At 37.6% G+C, this 18,663-nt stretch overlaps 6 protein-coding genes across 10 annotated transcripts in view; 2 read left to right on the top strand and 4 right to left on the bottom strand.

Annotated features, from left to right (window-relative positions):
• Window positions 1–751: 751 nt before the first annotated feature.
• On the bottom strand, window positions 752–5,799 carry LOC106332687 (mechanosensitive ion channel protein 9-like). 2 transcript variants are annotated; one of them, XM_013771162.1, is made up of 6 exons: window positions 5,739–5,799; window positions 3,715–5,154; window positions 3,497–3,617; window positions 1,543–1,836; window positions 1,254–1,456; window positions 752–1,177 (listed from the first exon to the last, which is right to left on the bottom strand). In XM_013771162.1, exons 2-6 carry the CDS (start codon window positions 5,064–5,066, stop codon window positions 937–939), a joined length of 2,211 nt encoding a protein of 736 aa, XP_013626616.1. In that variant the 5' UTR covers window positions 5,067–5,154; window positions 5,739–5,799; the 3' UTR covers window positions 752–936. The 2 variants fall into 2 exon arrangements, with proteins under 2 accessions (XP_013626616.1, XP_013626617.1); XM_013771163.1 differs by lacking the exon at window positions 1,543–1,836 and having other exon boundaries at window positions 827–1,177.
• Window positions 5,800–6,556: 757 nt separating this feature from the next.
• On the bottom strand, window positions 6,557–10,197 carry LOC106332661 (mechanosensitive ion channel protein 9-like). Of its 2 annotated transcripts, none has more exons than XM_013771138.1 (6): window positions 10,122–10,197; window positions 7,914–9,339; window positions 7,709–7,829; window positions 7,306–7,599; window positions 7,020–7,222; window positions 6,557–6,941 (listed from the first exon to the last, which is right to left on the bottom strand). In XM_013771138.1, exons 2-6 carry the CDS (start codon window positions 9,299–9,301, stop codon window positions 6,701–6,703), a joined length of 2,247 nt encoding a protein of 748 aa, XP_013626592.1. In that variant the 5' UTR covers window positions 9,302–9,339; window positions 10,122–10,197; the 3' UTR covers window positions 6,557–6,700. The 2 variants fall into 2 exon arrangements, with proteins under 2 accessions (XP_013626592.1, XP_013626593.1); XM_013771139.1 differs by lacking the exon at window positions 10,122–10,197 and adding an exon at window positions 9,439–9,503.
• A 1,810-nt stretch (window positions 10,198–12,007) lies between these two features.
• LOC106329164 (elongation factor 1-beta 2-like) lies at window positions 12,008–13,723 on the top strand. The gene is made up of 5 exons (XM_013767773.1): window positions 12,008–12,170; window positions 12,249–12,365; window positions 12,440–12,503; window positions 13,072–13,198; window positions 13,319–13,723. Exons 1-5 carry the CDS (start codon window positions 12,085–12,087, stop codon window positions 13,594–13,596), a joined length of 672 nt encoding a protein of 223 aa, XP_013623227.1. The 5' UTR covers window positions 12,008–12,084; the 3' UTR covers window positions 13,597–13,723.
• A 98-nt stretch (window positions 13,724–13,821) lies between these two features.
• Window positions 13,822–15,585, bottom strand: LOC106329165. Of its 3 annotated transcripts, none has more exons than XM_013767774.1 (4): window positions 15,535–15,585; window positions 15,279–15,410; window positions 14,533–14,678; window positions 13,822–14,105 (listed from the first exon to the last, which is right to left on the bottom strand). In XM_013767774.1, exons 1-4 carry the CDS (start codon window positions 15,578–15,580, stop codon window positions 14,055–14,057), a joined length of 375 nt encoding a protein of 124 aa, XP_013623228.1. In that variant the 5' UTR covers window positions 15,581–15,585; the 3' UTR covers window positions 13,822–14,054. The 3 variants fall into 3 exon arrangements, with proteins under 3 accessions (XP_013623228.1, XP_013623229.1, XP_013623230.1); XM_013767775.1 differs by having other exon boundaries at window positions 14,533–14,659; window positions 15,317–15,410; XM_013767776.1 differs by lacking the exons at window positions 15,279–15,410; window positions 15,535–15,585 and adding an exon at window positions 14,998–15,098 and having other exon boundaries at window positions 14,533–14,760.
• A 207-nt stretch (window positions 15,586–15,792) lies between these two features.
• Window positions 15,793–17,407, bottom strand: LOC106331726. The gene is made up of 4 exons (XM_013770132.1): window positions 17,147–17,407; window positions 16,802–16,932; window positions 16,532–16,636; window positions 15,793–16,441 (listed from the first exon to the last, which is right to left on the bottom strand). Exons 1-4 carry the CDS (start codon window positions 17,219–17,221, stop codon window positions 15,982–15,984), a joined length of 771 nt encoding a protein of 256 aa, XP_013625586.1. The 5' UTR covers window positions 17,222–17,407; the 3' UTR covers window positions 15,793–15,981.
• Window positions 17,408–17,580: 173 nt separating this feature from the next.
• LOC106335085 overlaps window positions 17,581–18,663 on the top strand; it is an 8,561-nt gene continuing 7,478 nt past the window's right edge. The window contains exons 1-2 of the mRNA XM_013773508.1: window positions 17,581–18,042; window positions 18,516–18,602. Of these exons, the coding sequence (XP_013628962.1) occupies window positions 17,974–18,042; window positions 18,516–18,602 (156 nt within the window). The 5' untranslated portion in view covers window positions 17,581–17,973. The remainder of the gene's footprint in view (window positions 18,043–18,515; window positions 18,603–18,663) is intronic.

Raw genomic sequence — 18,663 nt, 5'->3', positions numbered from 1 at the left:
AAAAAAAAAAAAAAAGACCCAGTTCCCGTTCGGTTATTAGAGCACCCGCAATGGTGTTACCCAAAGAAGAGTCCTTAGAAAAAATGTATTTTGATTTTTTAAGTATTTTTTTTCTTTTTTAGATAAAAAAATATATATATATATCAACCAATCGCGGGTCGCCACATGTCGTGGGGACCCGCAAATAGTGCAAAGATTCACTAATAGTGAGTCCTTATTTAAGAATTTTAAGGATTGAATCCTTATCTTTTGGTGGGATCCACTGATTATTTAATTATTTTTTCTCTAATAATTCCCACTTAAGGACTACGAATTTTGTAACATGGGAAGAGACTTCATCACATGTGTCATCTCATGATTAATTTTTGTTTTTTCACATTTAAATTTTAATGACGTAATAGATGTATACTAATATTAAATTGCCAAGGTACTCTCTAGAGAAATTATTCCAATAATGATACTCTTAGAACACCATTATCGCATTGAGTTTCTTATTTTTTTTTATTTTTTTTTTAAAAAGGAACCAATCGTGGACTGCCACATATCAGTGGAGCCCGCAAACAACACTAAAGACACACCAAAGACGTCTTCTATTTCGTTACTTCTGCATACGTTTTAAAAAAATTATGCGGGATCCATACCTTAGAATCTTTGTTTATATACGGCGATAAAAGTGTTCTTAAGCCCTTCTCCGTTTGTGGGCCTCAAATATCTAAGAACATGTTACTTGATGGTGTATACAGTTGAACGTCTAGAAATATATAAATTTTACATTTTACATTTATTCAAATATGTTTTAATACGAATTAAGAATTTAAAGACATAAATAATCGAAAATTAATTCGTGTGTTATTACAACTGAAGCAAATCATGTTGTAATAACAAGGACTAGCTAGTGGAAATTATTAATGCAAAAGGAAAGAAGGAAAAAAAAGATCATTTTTGACCGGTGAGATGAACTTGTTGAGGAAGGAGTGTGTAATCGATCTCTAGCTCCTCAAGGATTCGCTTGAGGGTGATGACCATCTCGGTTCTCCTGAGATTCTTCTCCGCGAAGTTTTGGAAGTTGATGGTGTGTTGGAAGAGCACGTTCAAATTCAGCTTGTTCACATTCTCAATAGCCTTCACCATCAACAATGGTTCTGGATACCAATTGTGTGGGTTCTGCACCAAGTATCTGACCAAAACACACAAACCAGTTTCTCGTCAATAAAAAGTGAGTAAGTGGTTTAAGATGTTTTTAAGATACTTACTCTGCTATCTTTTCCTTGAGAGTGGCAATTTTCGCAGCCGGGGTTGAAAAGGCAATGGAGAACTCTACTGCATCTCCCATATCTGGACTTCTATAGAAGTTGCTTATTGGTTTTGATACCAAAGTCGCATTTGGGTAGAAAACTTTCTCGTTGTCAATCTTGAGGAACACGGTCGTTAAGAGATGTATTTCTTCAACCAGCAACTTCAAAAACAAAAATAGCTATGAGTTAGTGTTTTTAAATGAATAGTAGTAATATAATGAGGAGAAAAATGCCAAGAATTTTTTACTATAATGCCGTCGATAACACAACGATCACCGACGTCATAAGGGTGCATCACGAAGACAAACACAAATGATTCGAAGATATTCTTGCAAGTGCTTCCGATCATGAAAGCAAGACCCACAAATTGTGTGGAGAAGACCAGCAGAAACTTGGTTGTTGCTATATCCAGAAGTACCAACCAAACGATGAAGGTGATGACGGACATGACTCCGGTTATAAGTTTGTCCACCTGTCGAACTGCTGTTTTCGTGTCGTTCAGTGAATGTCCTAATGCTTTCCGACTTGTGTAAACGTTAATCTGTCAAACAATGGCAACACATGATTACACCACTAAAGGCTGAGCATGCGCAACGGTGAGACTCATTGGAGTCCTTAGCGACAAGGCCATTTCGGATTAATCCTGGATATTTTGGATATTTTTAAAAAAAGAAAAAAAAAAGATGACCATTTACGGGCCGCCACGTAGTCGTGATGATCCGCAAATAGTGCAAGGATTCACTAAGAAAGAGTCCTTATTTAAGAATTTTAAGGATTGAATCCTTAGCTTTTGATGGGATCCACTGATTATTTAATTATTTTTTCTCTAAAGACTCCCACTTAAAGAGCATGATTATCCCTAAAATTTTTAGAGGGTTTCTTAATTTTTTTTTTAAAAAAAAAAAATTAAAAAGTCACCAATCACGGGCCGCCACGTGTCAGTTGGATTCGCGTACAGTGCAGAAAACCCACTTAACTCGATCCTTATCTGATGCCTTTTGTGATCGGGTTTTGCTATTTATGTGGACCCCATGAGCTTAGAAAGTCAATTATCACATGCGATAATTGTGGTCTAAAGGCATCCGCAATGGAAATCCTTAAGTGGGAGTCCTTAGGAAAAAAATAATTAAATAATCAGTGGACCCTACCAAAAGCTAATGATTCAATCCTTAAAATTCCTAAATAATGACTCTTTCTTAGTGAATCCTTGCACTATTTGTAGGGCCCCACGACTACGTGGCGGCCCGTGAATGATCATCTTTTTTTTTTTTTTTTAAATCCAAAATATCCAGGATTAATCCGAAATGCCCTTGTCGCTAAGGACTCCAATGAGTCTCACCGTTGCGCATGCTCTAAGGATTCTCATTGCGGATGCCCTCATATCTTCTCCACACAGACATGGACGTGAAAACTTGGAGGTGTTATTAGTTTATATATTTTGATTGTTTTAGAAATTCATATAGTATTTACAGATTTTCAAATTTTTTTGGATTAGTGTTTACAAATCCGAAGGTTTTTCCTAAGATTTAAGTCTTTGTATTTTAAACAAAGAAATCTATACAAATCTATTTAGATCCATTATGAAATCAAATTAATTAATTAATCCGTATGATTGAATAACACTTGATTTGAATTAGAATTTTTAAATCATAAAACCAATAACATTTGATTTCTATACGGATTTTAAAATCATAGAGCCAATAACACTAGATTTAGTTTAAATTTTCAATTTCATTAAAATAAACCAACCAATAATCCCCAAGAAGGTTCTTACTTTAAGGGTTAAATAAAATTAGCATTTAAAAAATGTTTTGAGCTAATAACCTTTTTAAGTTTAACCAGAAAATATAAGTTCTTGTTACTTTACATTACATTTTATCCTTGTTTATACCAAACATATATTAATTAAGATCTCTGTGAATTAATAATATGGAGATATTAGTTGCTCAATTAACTAACTGAAAACCGGAATGTATATAAAACAATACCAATCTATAATGTATAAAAGTTGATATATGGTCATTTGCACAGAAAAAAAATGTTAGATCCTTAAATACATCTACAGAATTATTAAAGTCCAAGTTCTAAAACGTGTTAGTTTTGCCTAATGTTTTTTTTTGTAACCTCGTAAACCCAAAACCTAGAGAAAATGCTATAGTAGCCATGAAAAATTTTATAAATGAAAAATGTTTGAAAATTACCACCCATTCTGTAAAAGCGTTGCGTGTAATTTTCCCAGTCTCGCCACCATCTATCAATGGGAGTACAAGGTCCACCTCTTCCTTGATCATGAATCTTAGCAAGTCATCTTCCTCTATGTAACTGAAAATTAAAAAGCAAATTCAAGTTTGAATTATTAAGATGATTCAGGACTAGAAAAGAAAGAAAAAAACAGAGTATTGTGTCCATGATGACTTACCTAGAATTTGGCTGAGCAACATTGTTGAAGATATCATAAGCAGCAGCCACAGCCTCCATCTCATTAGTTATCTCTTTATCAGTTTTCTCTTTCCGATGAGTGACTTCATCTAAAGTGTTAGATATGGTCGAGAGACCTGACGCTCCCACGGCTTCCATCAACACTCTCATTGTCCATGCAGAGACCTTCTCTTGTTTCATCTTGTGAACTTTTCCCATATCGAGCACTTTCTTCTCTTTCACCGTTCCATTGGTGCTGGTGAAACTAAGATGTCCCGTGCTTGGCTCGCGCCCAACTTTCTCCGCCTCTTCTATAAGAGGAGGTCCCGAGAGAGTTTGGAGAATGTACTGGTGGAAGACAGACTCTTGAATCCTCTCAAAGAAGTTTCTGACGTTGAACTTTGAAGCAAGAACTTTCAAGGCAAATGTCTTCACCAAGAAAATGATTGACCCGACCAGAAGAGAGACAATGGTCCAAGTAATTTTGTCTAGAAACTTCTTGGTCTTACGAGAGCGTGCATCGTCATCGTCGAATAGAAATACCCATGCAACAAGAACCAAGCTGAACCAAATGAAGACTTGAACGTTCTTTTTCAAACCATGCACAAAGTACAAAACCTTTTTACGTAGGAGATAGTTCCTTTCTATGATGAACACCACTATATGCATGAACCAGTTCGTCACGAACATGCCGCTAAGCGTCACCATCACGAGCACGCACCATTTCCAGACTTCTAGTCCCCAAATGCAATGCTCCTTCACCGTATCAATGGTTAAACTCACAACCAAAAGGCACAGAATGGCAAAAAAGATTAACAACTCAAGCAGAGCCAAAGGATTCATTACACTACGTTTCCCTTGGTGTAGCTTAACCTTTTTGTAGATTTCTTCATTTTCATCAGCTTCATCTTCAGAAACTTTACTCAGAGCTGAGCTAATGCTCCTATTCGATCGGTTACTTTGAGAAGCCCTGTTGAAAGAAGCTCTTGAAAATGAAGCTGCACCAAAATGTTCCTTTGGGGTTGTTCCACCATTCTCCTCTACTATAGTCTTATCGTAACGATAAGACTGTTGTTGCCCAAACCTTGAATTGGATTTGGAGTAAACTGATCTCCTCCGAGTTAGACCTTTAGTGTTAGGACTTGGAGTCTTAGGCGGCTTGTGAACGCTACCAGAGAGCTTATAGATTTCAGGTTGGGGAATGCTTAACGGCTCCAGTTTCACAGTCCCTGGGTTTGGCTTTGGTGAAGCCGCTGCGTTGGAAGAAGGGGATGCCGCTGAATCTTTAGATACTTGTTTCTCTGGAACATTGATAACAATGTCACCTCCGTTGGTGATTTTCCTCTCTGCCATCCCAAAGTCACCTCTAACCAATAATTTTGCGATGTGACTTGACGTGAATGACTCTCAGAAGAGCCCAAAAGTCATAAATGACGAATTCCTAAGAACACAAGAGTAGAAAATATTACTAATGATTAGATCTATCACAAATCTTCCAAGGCTGGAACAAAGATTTTAAGAAAGACCATTTGCTCCAAGTAAATGAGTATTTAACTAGTGAAAACAATACACATGAACGCTTTAAATAAACCACCATTTTCAAAGAAACGCATAAGATAGATCAAAAGCTTCCGGAAACAAATATGAATATAAGTTTCAAAAACAAATATATATATATATATATATATGCATATTCACAGAAAAAGAAAACCAAAGTGCCCTAGTATGAGCTTACTAATAGCAGCTATAAAAATAGGTATCAACATCTGGTACCAACTCAGCTCTTGAGCCATAAGAGGAAAAGAATACAGATGCAGTCGCTACAAGAGATGACTACAAAGAATCAAACGAGAACACTAATTATAAAGATCACCCAAAACTGTCTGGAAATAAGAAGCTACGACGACAAAACAGAGCAGGTAAGAAACTCTGTATCCTTTTGTAGAAAAAAAAGAAGGCAAACTTACAGAAACATTGAAGGAACTTAAAAGACAAAAAGGCAAAAGACTGAGAAGAAGATCTTACAAGGACACAGAGAGCCGAAGCAAGGAGTGAATCGAGTGATCTTGGACTTCAGTCACTGTCTGGCAAAGTTCACTCCAGTTTAATTGCATTTTATAAACCAAACGAGTTCTAGATTCATACAGAACAAAACAAATGGGCGGCAAGAAAACAAAGAGAATCACGTGCGTTTTAACTTTTGAAAGGCGATTCCCATAATAATATAGTTTATGCGTCCGGTCACAAGTTGATGACTCGAACGTAAAATTATTGAACCATAGTCTTATTATTTTTAATCTATTGACACCTTTTTCTTATGTCCAACGAATTGGTATATATTTTCTTCTTTTACGTAGTATTTAAAATCATGTTCTTAAATAAAAAGGCTGTTGTCCTAGTCTCCACGTACGTGCTTGATGACAAGCATTGAAGCATATACAGATCATTCTCATTTAATTAAATGATGAGATTTAGATAAGGAAAAGAAAAGAGAACATGCATAGATCGAGAAGTTTTGGATTCTTTCAGTCAAAGTTTTATCTTCACATAACCGGCCGTTATCTTAATTACTTTGGTTGGATTTTATTTTCTAGATTGCTTGGTCGTTCGGTTTCTTGTTTCTCAAGTTATTTCGGTTGACAAAACTATATTGCTTACAAAGGAAAACCCATGTATCATCACTACGTCCTTTTACCAGATCTAGTAATCCAATTAGATCAATTAATTTTTAATGGTCTTAAACCGGCTAAAACTACTCGTATGATCTGCATATAGTATAGTATAGTGGTCTGTGTTAGTAACATGGTTGTGTCGGATCGCTCAGATTTAAATAGTACCACAAAGAAAACAAAAAGGAACCCATACCGAAAAGTAAACACGGAAACCACATTAAGTTCTGTGAGTTGAAAATTAAACTGAAGCAAACGAAGCAAACTAGTACTACTTTAGTAAATGCAATAAGGAGATAAGGAAGATTGGTCTTCCACTCATTTGTGACCGGTGAGGTGGACTTCTTGGGAAAGAAGGGTGTAATCAATCTCAAGCTCCTCGAGTATTCGCTTAAGAGCAATGATCAGCCCGGTTCTTCTTACATTCTTCTCTCCAAAGTTTTGGAAGTTCATGGTGTGTGTTACGAGAAGGTTCAAATGCAGCTTGTTCACATTCTCAATCGCCTTCACCATCAACAATGGTTCTGGATACCAGTTTTGTGGGTTCTGCACCAAGAACCTAACCAAAACACACACCAAGTTCTCGTCAATACATAGTGAGTGAGTGAGCTGAGTTAATGTTTTGCATAATACTTACTCTGTTACTTTTTCCTTGAGAGTGGCAATTTTCGCGGCCGGCGTTGCGAATGCGATGGAGAATTCTATTGAATCTCCCATATCAGGACTTCTGTAGAAATTGCTTATTGGTTTTGAGACTAAAACCGCATTTGGGTAAAACACTTTCTCATTGTCAAGCTTGAGGAACACGGTAGTTAAAAGATCTATTTCTTCAACCAGCAACTTCAAAACAAAAAAAAGACCCAATAATTTAGATGTTTTAGTAGTAATAGTGAGCAAAAAAAAAAACTTTCAAAGTTATTTACCGCCACGCCGTCAATAACACAACGATCACCGACGTCATAAGGGTGCATCACGAAGACAAACACAAAGGATTCAAAGATATTCTTGCAAGTGCTTCCAATCATGAAAGCAAGACCCACGAATTGTGAAGACATAACCACCAAAAACTTGGTTGTTGCTATATCCAGAAGTACCAACCAAATGACGAAGGTGATAACCGACAAGACTGCAGTTATAAGTTTATCCACCTGTCTAACCGCTGTCTTTGTGTCGTTTAGTGAATGTCCTAATGCTTTCCTACTTGTGTAAACATTAACCTGTAAAAGATAACAACACATGTTTTGACACCAACTTAATGTTTTTAACAAATGCATGCATGGAAAAAATATTAATGTTTATTTTTATAAAGTGTTTGAGGAATGTTACCACCCAATCTGTAAAAGCATTGCGTGTGATTTTTCCGGTCTCACCACCTTCTATTAATGGGAGTACAAGGTCTACCTCTTCCTTAATCATGAACCTTAGCAAGTCATCTTCCTCTATGTAACTGAAGAGAGAGAAAAAAATATCATGTTTGTATGATTAATATGAAAATTATAAGAAAGCAGAGTAGTTGTGTAATAAAACTCACTTCTGGTTTGGCTGAGCAACATTGTTGAAAATATCATAAGCAGCAGCCACAGCCTCCATCTCGTTAGTTATCTCTTTATCAGCTTTCTCTTTCTGATTGCTACACTCATCCAAAGTGTTGGATATGGTCGAGAGACCTGAAGCTCCAACAGCTTCAATCAAAACTCGCATTGTCCAAGCAGAGACCTTCTCTTGCTTCATCTTGTGAACCTTTCCCATATCAAGCACTTTTTTCCCTTTCACCGTTCCATTCTTGGTGCTCGTGAAACTAAGATGGCCAGTGCTCGGCACGCGCCCAACGCTCTCTGCCTCTTCTATAAGCGGAGGTCCCGAGAGTGTCTGGAGAACGTACTGGTGGAAGACAGACTCTTGAATCCTCTCGAAGAAGTTTCTGACGTTGAACTTTGAAGCAAGGATTTTCAAGGCAAATGTCTTCACCAAGAAAATGATTGACCCGACCAGAAGGGAGACGATAGTCCAAGTTATGAAGTCGAGAAACTTGGTGGCCTTACGAGAGCGCTTCTCGTCATGGTCGAACAGAAAAACCCAAGCAACTAGGACCAGACTGAACCAAATGAAGACTTGAACGTTCTTCTTCAGACCATGCACAAAATACAACACTTTCTTACGTAGAAGATAGTTCTTCTCTATGATGAACACCGCTAAATGCATGAACCAGTTCGTCACCAACATGCCGCTAAAAGTCACCATCACAAGAACGCACCATTTCCAAACTACCAATCCCCAAATGCAACGCTCCTTCACCTTATCAATTGTTAAACTCACGACCAAAGTGCAAAGAATGGCTACAAACAGTAGAAACTCAAGCAGAGCCAGAGGTCTCATTCCACCACGCTTCACTCGGTGCAGCTTAACCTTTTCGTAGATTTCTTCATTTTCATCGGTTTCCTCCTCAGCAACTTTACTCATGGCATTTGAGCGAACACTCCTATTCGAATTGTTATTAGGGGAAGCTCTATTAAATGAGTTCCTTGAAAATGAGGCAGCTCCAAAATGTTCCCTAAGGGTTCCACCATTTTCCTCAACTATAGTACTTTTGTCGTACCGATAGGACTGTTGTTGCCCAAACCTTGAGTTGGGCTTGGAGTAAACCGACCTCGCAAGAGATTTCCTCCGAGTTAGACCTTCAGTTGGAACTTTAGGCGGCTTATGAGTGCTGCCAGAGAACTTATAGCTTTCAGGAGGTGGGATGATTAACGGATCTGGTTTTGGATTCCCCGCATGTGACTCAGCTACCTTGGAAGGTGATGCTGATTGGTCTCTTGACGCTTCTGAAACATTGATGACAACTTCTCCTTCGTTGCTAGTTCTCCTCTCTGACATCCCTATGTCACCTTCAACCGATACGTTTGCAATGCGGTTTGACATCAATGGCTCTGTGAAGAGCCCTGAAGCTTGACCAAATCCTAAGAACACAAGAATACAAAAATGTACCAATGATTAGATCAATCACGAACTCGTACACAAGTACATACACTGGTAGCGACTTTTGACAAAATTTTCACCTTTTTAATGACCAAACTTAGGATTGTGTCTAGCTTTTTAAAAGAAAAAAATCTAAAAGTTAAACCTTGAACCCTAAACCAAACCCTACAAGGCTAGAACAGAGTTTTGCATAAATGACCACTTGTGTCCAAGTAAATGAGAGCATGTTTATCCGGGGTCTTTAGTGAGGTTTTTAGTGCGTAGACTCCCACAAAACCTTTAAAGATCGGTTACAAAAACTATTAATTAAAAACCGATTTTAGTGAGTTTCTTACACTGTTCGCGGATCCCACTGACTCGTGTCGGCCCGCAATTGGTTTGTTTTTTAATTATTATTTTTTTAGATAAAAAAAAATCTAAGAAACACATTTAAGTTTCTTAGGGATAAACATATGGTCTGAGTATTTAACTACTCAAAACAATACACACTAACTCTTTAAAAGACGCCATTTATCCTTACAAAGACGTATGAAAAACAAAACGTTCCCAAAAACAAATATGCATACTTTCACTGAAAAAAGTAAATGGAACTTGCATTGTTTAATTTAGATTTGAGCTTCTTCTGTTTTAAGATATCAGGTTTAATAATGTTACCAATACCAACTTACTCTTGGGCTACTCAAGAAAAAGAATGTTGAAACAGAGCAGGTAAGTAACTTTAAATGAACATTCAAGAAAAATGGAAAAGAGAAGAAGATCGTACAAGGATAAAGAGAGCCGAAGCAAGGAATGATTTTGAAACTTTAGTCCCTGTCTTGCTCTTGCAAATTATGAACTCCAATTTAACTGCATTGTAGAAATCAAATGAACTACATATAAATACAAAAAAAAAGAAACAATTAAATACAGAGAATCACGTGGGTTTTCAGAGGCGATTCTACCCATGACAAGTTGATATCTCGAAACGTAAAAAATGATATATATTGTCTCATTTTTCGATCCAAAAATAGTCTTATTTTAATTTATTGACACCTTTTTCTCATGTGATCCAGCGACTGGGTATATTATATTTTTGTTGTTGTTTAATTTCTTTAAAGTAGTACAAAGAATCAAAGATCATGATCTTTCTTGTAAATGATTTTGCCATATGCACGATACAAACTTAATCAAAAGGAATATTAGAAATGAACTCCATTTAATCAACTGCATGTGCTCTACGTAAAAACACAAGAACATGAATGGAAAAGAGCCACACTGTTTGGTGCATAATAAAAAGAAAAGGTGGTGAAGCGGGACTCTACAATAACTTTTTGATATGGCCAAGGAATTTGCAACAATCTTTTAACAAATAGAATCTTTTTGTAACAGATAGATGGATTAATGATTGCCTACTCTTATATGATACCCTAGCGATGTTGATGCTCTAATTGCCTACTGAAAGTTAGCAACAATGGGCCAATGGCTATGGATTTGGCCACTACTTTCTAGCATTGCTTTTGGTTAGCTCATTTCGATTTTAGCCATAAACTTTCACTTTAACTTAGTTATTAGTCAACTATAGTCAAACACAAACACACAGGCGACAGCAAGAATATATTCAGATTAGGATGCTTCTGATTAAAACCCTAGTTTATTAGCGTTCTTGGTTCTCAACCTTATTTTCACATATACGATACATCGACAACGCCGATTTGGGAATCTCGATGAAAAATTCAAGCCAGCTAAACTTTATAATAAAAATTTGAATATAAGCTGCTCTTTTTTCTAATCTTCTGACAAAAAAAGATAAAAATAAAAACTGTCTCCATCCCCCTACCATCCTTTTAAATTTGAGACTGTAAACCATTCAGTAAAAATTTCAATAATTTGGAGTCTAAATTTTTTTTCCCACAAATTTAAAGATCTATTTGCATATAAATGTTTCTAAAAATTTTGGGGTCTGAAGCAAATATTTCATCATACTTGGCCCATGTTTCGACCGTCAGGTATTAAACCTAAAAGTAACATGCATCCAAAACCTATCTTTAATTCATATTTTTTGATCGAAACTAGCTAAACTAATTAATATTTCTAAGAATGTTACCCAAATAGCCTTGCACCAGGAGTACTTTTCTAATTTTGGTTAAATAAAAAGTTTTCACCACTATAAAATAAAAGATATATTACGAAAAATATTTCAAGCTGGTAAACTATCAGGGAAATGTCTGACTGTTTAAAAACGTATGTCTATACATGCTTAAATTTCTGATTGTCAATTAAGATGAGCTTGAAGTCTTCAAACATCTAACCATTATTCGCGGGTATCGTGCTTGACCACGCCATTTTTGTATTCGCAAATTAAGTAGAAAGCAATTTATTTATTAAATCGTTCAAATTTGTGTACGCCTGGATCTAGGCATAGCTACACAATCACAATGAGGAAACACATTGATGAAGGTTAAGGTGCAAAATACTACTCCCAACATTTAGTTCTATTATGGATCTTTCCAGATAAATAACTGGAAAGCCGAGGAAAATAAATAATCGGAGAAATCTAAACCCAAATTTATTCTTCCCGGACTCTGAGCAATCTAAAGGCCCATTATAAAGCCCAAATAATAAATTCAGCTTAGCCCATACAAGTTTATTTCCTAATCAAGTAAAGTTTAAGGTTTTCTCAGTGGCTCAGTCTCAGTCTCGCTTTCTACTTGTCCTAATCTCTTTCCCTCCCTCCTAAAGCAGCTTCAATGGCGGTTACCTTCTCAGATCTACACACAGAGCAGGGTGTCAAATCCGTGGAGGAGCACCTCGCCGGAAAAACATACATCTCCGGGTAAGTTTCTCGCTTTCCTTCTTTTGCGTGTAGCCTTTCCACTGTTTCGATGTCTTGAGAGAGGTTTTGATTTCGCAGAGATCAGTTGTCTGTGGATGATGTGAAGGTCTACGCCACCGTTTCGGAGAAACCCAGCGATGCTTTCCCTAATGCTAGCAAGTGGTACGATTGCGTCGCTTCCCAGCTTGCTAAAAGGTTCGTCCTTTTGAAAACTTGATTTGGATTGTTATTTGACTTTCAGTAACTCACAAGTTTCGAATTTGTTGCAGTTTCCCTGGAAAAGCTGTAGGAGTGTCAATCGGTGGCTCTGCTACTACTTCTGCTCAAGCTGAGGTGCCTTTACCTGAAAGCTTGATCCTTTATTTGCTCTGTTATTAAACAATCACATGTTCTATGTTTCTGCTTAGTACAAATCGTAGAACTGTGCGTCTGTTTTAACTAGTTTCACATTGATTGATCTGAAAGCTTGATTCTTTCTGTGCTCTGTTATTGAACAGTGACATGTTCTATGTTTCTGCTTAGTAAAAGTCGTAGAACTTGAAAAGGGTAATCGCTGTAGTGTTGAAGAATGCTCTGGTTTGGTGATACTTGTATTAGTAATCCATGAGTTGTGTTTGTAGAAGAAACTTTCATTGTCTGTTTTAGCTAGTTTTACATTGATTGAGAACAAGTACCTGCTCAAGCTGAAGGGTCTTTACCTGAATGCTTGATTCTTTTTCAAATCGTAGTTTCTGTTCTCTATTATTAAACAGCGTCATGTTCTAAGTTTCTGCTTAATAGAAATCATAGACCTTGAAAAGGTTAATCGTGATAGTATTGAAGAATGCTCTGTCAACGAGTTGTGTTCAGTAGAGGAAACTTTGTTTGTGTGTTTTAGCTATTTTCCATGGGTTGTGAACAGACACCTCCAGCTGCTGCAGCTGATGACGATGATGACATGGATCTGTTTGGTGACGAGACTGAGGAGGAAAAGAAAGCTGCTGAGGAGAGGGAGGCTGCTAAGAAGGACACCAAGAAGCCCAAAGAGAGTAAGCCTATCTATTTGATTTGCTACAAGCATGTTTCTTTTGCCTTTGTGGGGAGGACATGTAGTGGGTAATCAAAATGATGAGTTACCATTCTCTTTTTAATATCAATCTCTTTGTTAGGTGGAAAGTCCTCTGTGCTTATGGAAGTAAAGCCATGGGATGATGAGACCGACATGAAGAAACTGGAAGCAGCTGTTCGCAGTGTTGAGATGCCTGGTCTCTTATGGGGAGCTTCGAAATTGGTACCAGTCGGTTACGGTATCAAGAAGCTCACGATCATGCTCACAATTGTTGATGACCTCGTGTCCCCAGACAACCTCATTGAGGACTATCTCACCTGTGAACCTAACAACGAGTACATCCAGAGTGTTGACATCGTCGCATTCAACAAGATTTAAACCTCCTCTCTCCCAAAAGATGTTTTGATTTTCCCTTCCAGGTTTTGTTCTTTTGTGTTGTTTGCTGAGATGTTTATGTTTGTAGTGGCAAGACGTCTTTCATGTTACGAGAAACTTAAACTATCAATGCTTACTGCCATTGCTGTTAAGAAACCCACTCAAGTACAGTGTGAAATACACAAATAAGTGTGTGGGGGAAGAAAGAGTTCAAAAAACGTCTATTATTTTTGGGTTTAGGATGCATGCGTAGTTGCAAATTTGACATTGCAAGCATGGCTCGTAAGTGTTAATTAATATATGGGATTTGACAGAAATTTGGTTCATGTTATCTTAACTCTCATATCGGACTTGAAGGCAGAACTCAAAATGTATACACCAACCATGAGTATCTTAACGGATGGCGCAGATAGATTACAGAACACTGATGTCTTTACAATTGCAACTCTGGAACATAGGCCCTAGTTTGGTCTGATGCAACAATTGATGTAGGTCAAGATCCTCTTCTTCTTCTGCACGATAATTAACTTAGTGATGTTAACTACTAATCCACTATGCTAGAAATTTTGTTCACATATTTTTATCTATTTTTTGCTTTCCCATCATTTGAATTCTAACGATTAATATGGGATGATAAATTTAAATAGGTTCTAAAAGAAATATTATATTTTCAAGGAGATTCTTATCCAACTCATAACCTGAACATTACCGGTTCAGTTATGTCTATGAGTTAGAGAAAGAAGTGTAGTAAAATTCTTGTATGAAAGCACGTAGAAACACAAAATTAAACCAGTGACGCAAAGAGAACTAATTATTATACCACCTTGTGATGATCCATGCGCGTTGATTAAGGGGAAAAAGGATCATCTAACAAGGTGGATATAATTAACAAAGAATCCATAGAAGAAGAGTAAGTAGAGAGAGAGAGAGATGTGTTACCATGACAGGGTCATCATCTTGGGTTTCGCGGCGATGGTGAAGTTGGTGATGGTGGTGACGACGAGCACTTGCCATGAGTTCTTGTTCGCTTCCCAAAGAATGTGAGACATCAGCTTTGTTCAGCTTCCTGTTAGCGCGAGCTTTAGTAAACACAACCGAGTAGTCTGTTGCGTCTATTCCTTTTTGGTCCCACCCTCCGAACTGTGGCACTGGAGTCCATCCAGCATTCTGCATATATATAGCCATTTTATTAAAACCTCGTTAGATTAATCATATACTATATAGTTTGCGTAACGTTAAAAGAAAACAAAACAAACGAGATGTTGAGATTTCATCGGTTAACTTTCCCCTTTCTACAAACGCGCATTAACCGATGGAACCTCAACATCTAGATTCTCAATAATTCTAAAATCATGGTAACTTAATGATTTTGATGAAAGAAAAGAATTAATTAGAGAGCCATGCCTCCCTTCTCTTTTCCATAAATAGATATTTGCTTGATTTAAAAGAAAGAGGATTTTAAATATTGATGAATGCGTTCATCAGGGTGAAGACATTTCTCTTGAAAAACTCCACTTTTGATTTATAGTTGAAAGTGCTTGGGACTTCACAACCCCCATAGAATCTGATTTAGGTTATTTCTAAACTTGGGGAATCTCAAGCAATGGTGTTCCGTTACATGCGGGCCCTTTTGTCATATTGTAAACTAATATCAACTTTGTATCGTTCTGTAAAAAGGCTGTTAGGCCATGCAGACGATACAGAAAATAAAACTAAAAGCAACCTTTTATCGTTATTCAAACGGAATATTGTAAACCTTGAGACCCCTTTTTGGGCAAGTAACTTTAGCCATCTGGACCATCCCTGCTGGTTTTGCTCTTTTGTAGTATTAAAGAGTAACCAGATAAACAAAGTGATAACATTTAGAAGCCACATAACCTAAAACAAGCATCATCGAATGATTCCTTTCCGCTTTATTCAAGACTTGCTGATATTATTTACCTTTCGCGTGCGTGGTTGGACCACCACACCACATCACACCACCCATGTGTGGAATAGAAAGTGTGTTGGTTATCAATTTCAATTTGAGTTTTTAGTTATTTACACGTTCCTCAACATAACTTGCTTTTCTTTTTGGCTTCTAGATTGTTCAGATGCTTAAAGTCCAACCACCATGAATCAATTTCCCTTTTAAATATTCACCCAAGAAAAACACACTACATCTCATCTAATCAATTATTTTAAACAAAAGCTTCAAGGTTTAATGAACAGAGTCGAATGATTTGATGGTTGTTGAAGAATTAATTGTATGAGACAACAAAGGTCACAACTGGAGATATACCACAACATTAAAAACTAGTTGCTGTACAGAGGATGACACTAAGTCATGGAAGTGGGTGGGAGCTTTTTAACAGGTGCGATTTACTTACAGAGAGGAAGTATCCACACTCACTTCCTTCCCAACCTAACCAAATGGGCCTCGTGCTTTGCTGCTGAAGCTACTTCAGCTGCTTTGTTAGCAGCTTCCCGCTTCATCGCCCTCTTTGCACGTCTCCCTGTTGTGTTCGTAGTCTTCACCTGCTTATCCTTAGGCTCACATGACGATGACCCAGAACTGGAACTAGAACTAGAACCAGAACCACTGTGTTTCTTGACTGGTCTGGCTTCTTGACGCCCGGATCTGACAAAACCATTGTCACCCCATCTCCGGTTTCCTATGCGAAGACCTGACCCGTGCATATAAAGCTCGTCAAGGTCATCATCTTCATCGTAGTCACAAGGAATGTCGAAATCATCATGGTGGTAGCCGTAGCTGTATGACGCCTGTTCCACCATCACATCCAACGGTATAAACCATGAGGCTCTCAGGAGAAGGCACACACTCTCCTCAAACAAAAAATCTTCAATGCTGCATAGAAACACAACAGAAAATTTAGTTAAAGGCACATAAAATTCCAAACTATATATGGTAATTCACGACATGCAGACAACAAATCACCTGCCATCAAGAGTCCGGTGGACACTGAGGAAATCAAATGGATGCTTACATTGCGGGCATGTAGGACTCTCTTTGCAACTCGCCCAACGAAGTATGCATGTCACACTGAATAAATAGAAAATCAAATAAATCATTTTAACAAAACTAAATGATAAAGTCAGTTTCTAAACACAAACAATAAAATGTTCATACTTTTAACTAGTAGAACATAAAACCCAATCAGATGTAATCATCTCAAAGAAACCAAGATAAGACTCTAGAATTGTATACCAGTACGTATGCTCACAGCCTTTCACCATGGCAGTCTCTTGAAGAGGAATTGCATTCAAGCATATAGCACAACAGCCGCCATGGTTTCCGAAATTGAGCTCATGGGTCTCTTCCTGGATCTTCTCTTTGCCCTAAACAAGGTTCAGATAAGACACAAGAATAAAGCTGCAAACTTTAGCAAACCCTAATCGCCCAATTAGAAATTAAACAAATATCAATGCACAAAACCAAAGGTATACATTTCAATAATGAAGCAAAGAACCAGCTCAAACTCCAAAACAAAGAGCTACAAAGCAAAAACAATATGATCTCGAAACGCGAAGATTAGGGTAAGACGAAAAAAACCTGATCTTGAAGAGCCAAATCCTGAATAGCTTCGACCAGTTGCTGCTCATCCACGATCGCGGTAACAGAACTCATGGCAGCGGAAATAAATAGATTGGGTAGTAAAGGAAGAAGATCTTTTCCCTAAATCAATTGGTGAAGAAGAAGAAGAATGAGCCTCTTATCTGAGGGAGGAAGAGAAGGTGGGGAGTGGTGGTGGGTGGGTCAGAGATCCGAATCGAGAAACGGAGATGCGGCGAGAATGATTCCGATACCCTCCAAGAAAAATAATAACAGAAATGATAACCCTCTCCGTCATTTAGAAGGTTTTATAATCATAACCGGCTCTAAAAATTTTGAACCGAACCGAATCGAATTAAACCGAACCGAGCACGTAATTGACGATGATGGTAAAGCAGAAAAATAAAGTAATCTTTCTCTAGTCAGAGTCTGCCTTTTGGTCTCTCTCTCTCTCTCTCTCTCTCTTTTGCTCGCTATAAACTGGGATCAATGATGGCATGTCTCTAGATTCTCTTTCTCTCCTTCTCAACCCCTCACGCGATTCAAAAGAGTCCATTATTATTCAGGATCCAGAGCACACACACACACATTTGCCTTGTATACTTTTCGATTTGAGCGGCGCCACTTGTTCAGGATCGATTTCGAATCTGCACGAGCTAAATTCGAAGCTGCTCTGCTCGGAATTCAAACCGTAGATCATCGATTCGTAGCTATGCGGAGAGGATTTCGTGTTTTAACGACGACGTATTCTTTCGATTCATCGCATTTCAGCTCGAGCAGTGTGACTCAAGGGGTTTGCTACTGAGAGGAAAAATTTTTTTGGTTTTATGTCGAGGAACGCACGGATGACATCGGATCTTAGCAGAGCCGGCCCAGTTGCGAGGGATGTTGAGCAGGTCTATTAGGCGATGTTGCTATTTATAGTCAATCTAGGTCTTTGTTTTGTGATTCCATTGCTATAATTAGGTTTTCAAGTTCTAGTGAATTTGTGGAATTGCGAATTTGAGAAGTTAGGCGTTCGAATTCTAGGTTAGTGACGAGCTTTAGCTAAATACTCAAGACTCTTTTGGAGTCTCCAAGCTTGAGTCAAAGCTATATAATTTAGTTCATGAGTTCTTAGCAGTCTCTTGTTAGAGTTCTATCGAGTGAAGTTCCTCAGAATGTAGTATTTGATCATCTCCATTTAAAACTGTAATCTTATCCTCTTGTTCAGGTTCATCTTGTCGTTTTGATGGTGTTTTTTTAAGTGTGTACGTCGTCCACTCATTTTTTTCTCTTTGTTAATGTTTATAATGTAACTGTTTTCAACCAACCCTTGCCAATATATTCGACCTTTATTTATCTTATGGTTTTTATCGATTTGGTTCAGGCTATCACGGCCCTTAAAAAGGGAGCTTATTTGCTCAAGTATGGAAGAAGGGGAAAGCCTAAGTTCTGTCCATTTCGCCTTTCTAATGTAAGTCTTGTTGATTTCGTTTCCTTTTTATTCTGTGTAAGAATTTTTTTTTTTGGGGGGG

Source organism: Brassica oleracea, chromosome C3 (assembly GCF_000695525.1).
Source record: "Brassica oleracea var. oleracea cultivar TO1000 chromosome C3, BOL, whole genome shotgun sequence".
NCBI classification, from domain to species: Eukaryota; Viridiplantae; Streptophyta; class Magnoliopsida; order Brassicales; family Brassicaceae; genus Brassica; species Brassica oleracea.
The sequence above is the reverse complement of the archived record's forward strand: the minus strand, read 5'-3'. Positions and strand labels throughout refer to the sequence as shown.

Bases quoted from the DNA above. Each gene is read 5' to 3' on its own strand.
- LOC106329164 (XM_013767773.1), top strand. From the start codon at position 12,085: ATGGCGGTTACCTTCTCAGATCTACACACAGAGCAGGGTGTCAAATCC. The intron at 12,171-12,248 runs GTAAGTTTCTCG...TTGATTTCGCAG, and splicing joins GGAAAAACATACATCTCCGG to AGATCAGTTGTCTGTGGATG. The intron at 12,366-12,439 runs GTTCGTCCTTTT...AATTTGTTGCAG, and splicing joins GCTTCCCAGCTTGCTAAAAG to TTTCCCTGGAAAAGCTGTAG.
- LOC106329165 (XM_013767774.1), bottom strand. From the start codon at position 15,580: ATGGGTGGTGTGATGTGGTGTGGTGGTCCAACCACGCACGCGAAAG. The intron at 15,411-15,534 runs GTAAATAATATC...ATACTACAAAAG, and splicing joins TCCAACCACGCACGCGAAAG to AGCAAAACCAGCAGGGATGG. The intron at 14,106-14,532 runs GTAACACATCTC...ATTATCGTGCAG, and splicing joins AAGATGATGACCCTGTCATG to AAGAAGAAGAGGATCTTGAC.
- LOC106332661 (XM_013771138.1), bottom strand. From the start codon at position 9,301: ATGTCAAACCGCATTGCAAACGTATCGGTTGAAGGTGACATAGGGATG. The intron at 7,830-7,913 runs GTGAGTTTTATT...CTCTCTCTTCAG, and splicing joins GTTGCTCAGCCAAACCAGAA to TTACATAGAGGAAGATGACT. The intron at 6,942-7,019 runs GTAAGTATTATG...TGTTTTGGTTAG, and splicing joins CTCAAGGAAAAAGTAACAGA to GTTCTTGGTGCAGAACCCAC.
- LOC106331726 (XM_013770132.1), bottom strand. From the start codon at position 17,221: ATGAGTTCTGTTACCGCGATCGTGGATGAGCAGCAACTGGTCGAAGCT. The intron at 16,933-17,146 runs GTTTTTTTCGTC...AACCTTGTTTAG, and splicing joins ATTTGGCTCTTCAAGATCAG to GGCAAAGAGAAGATCCAGGA. The intron at 16,637-16,801 runs GTATACAATTCT...CTATTTATTCAG, and splicing joins GGCTGTGAGCATACGTACTG to TGTGACATGCATACTTCGTT.
- LOC106332687 (XM_013771162.1), bottom strand. From the start codon at position 5,066: ATGGCAGAGAGGAAAATCACCAACGGAGGTGACATTGTTATCAATGTT. The intron at 3,618-3,714 runs GTAAGTCATCAT...TTTAATTTTCAG, and splicing joins GTTGCTCAGCCAAATTCTAG to TTACATAGAGGAAGATGACT. The intron at 1,178-1,253 runs GTAAGTATCTTA...TGTTTTGGTCAG, and splicing joins CTCAAGGAAAAGATAGCAGA to ATACTTGGTGCAGAACCCAC.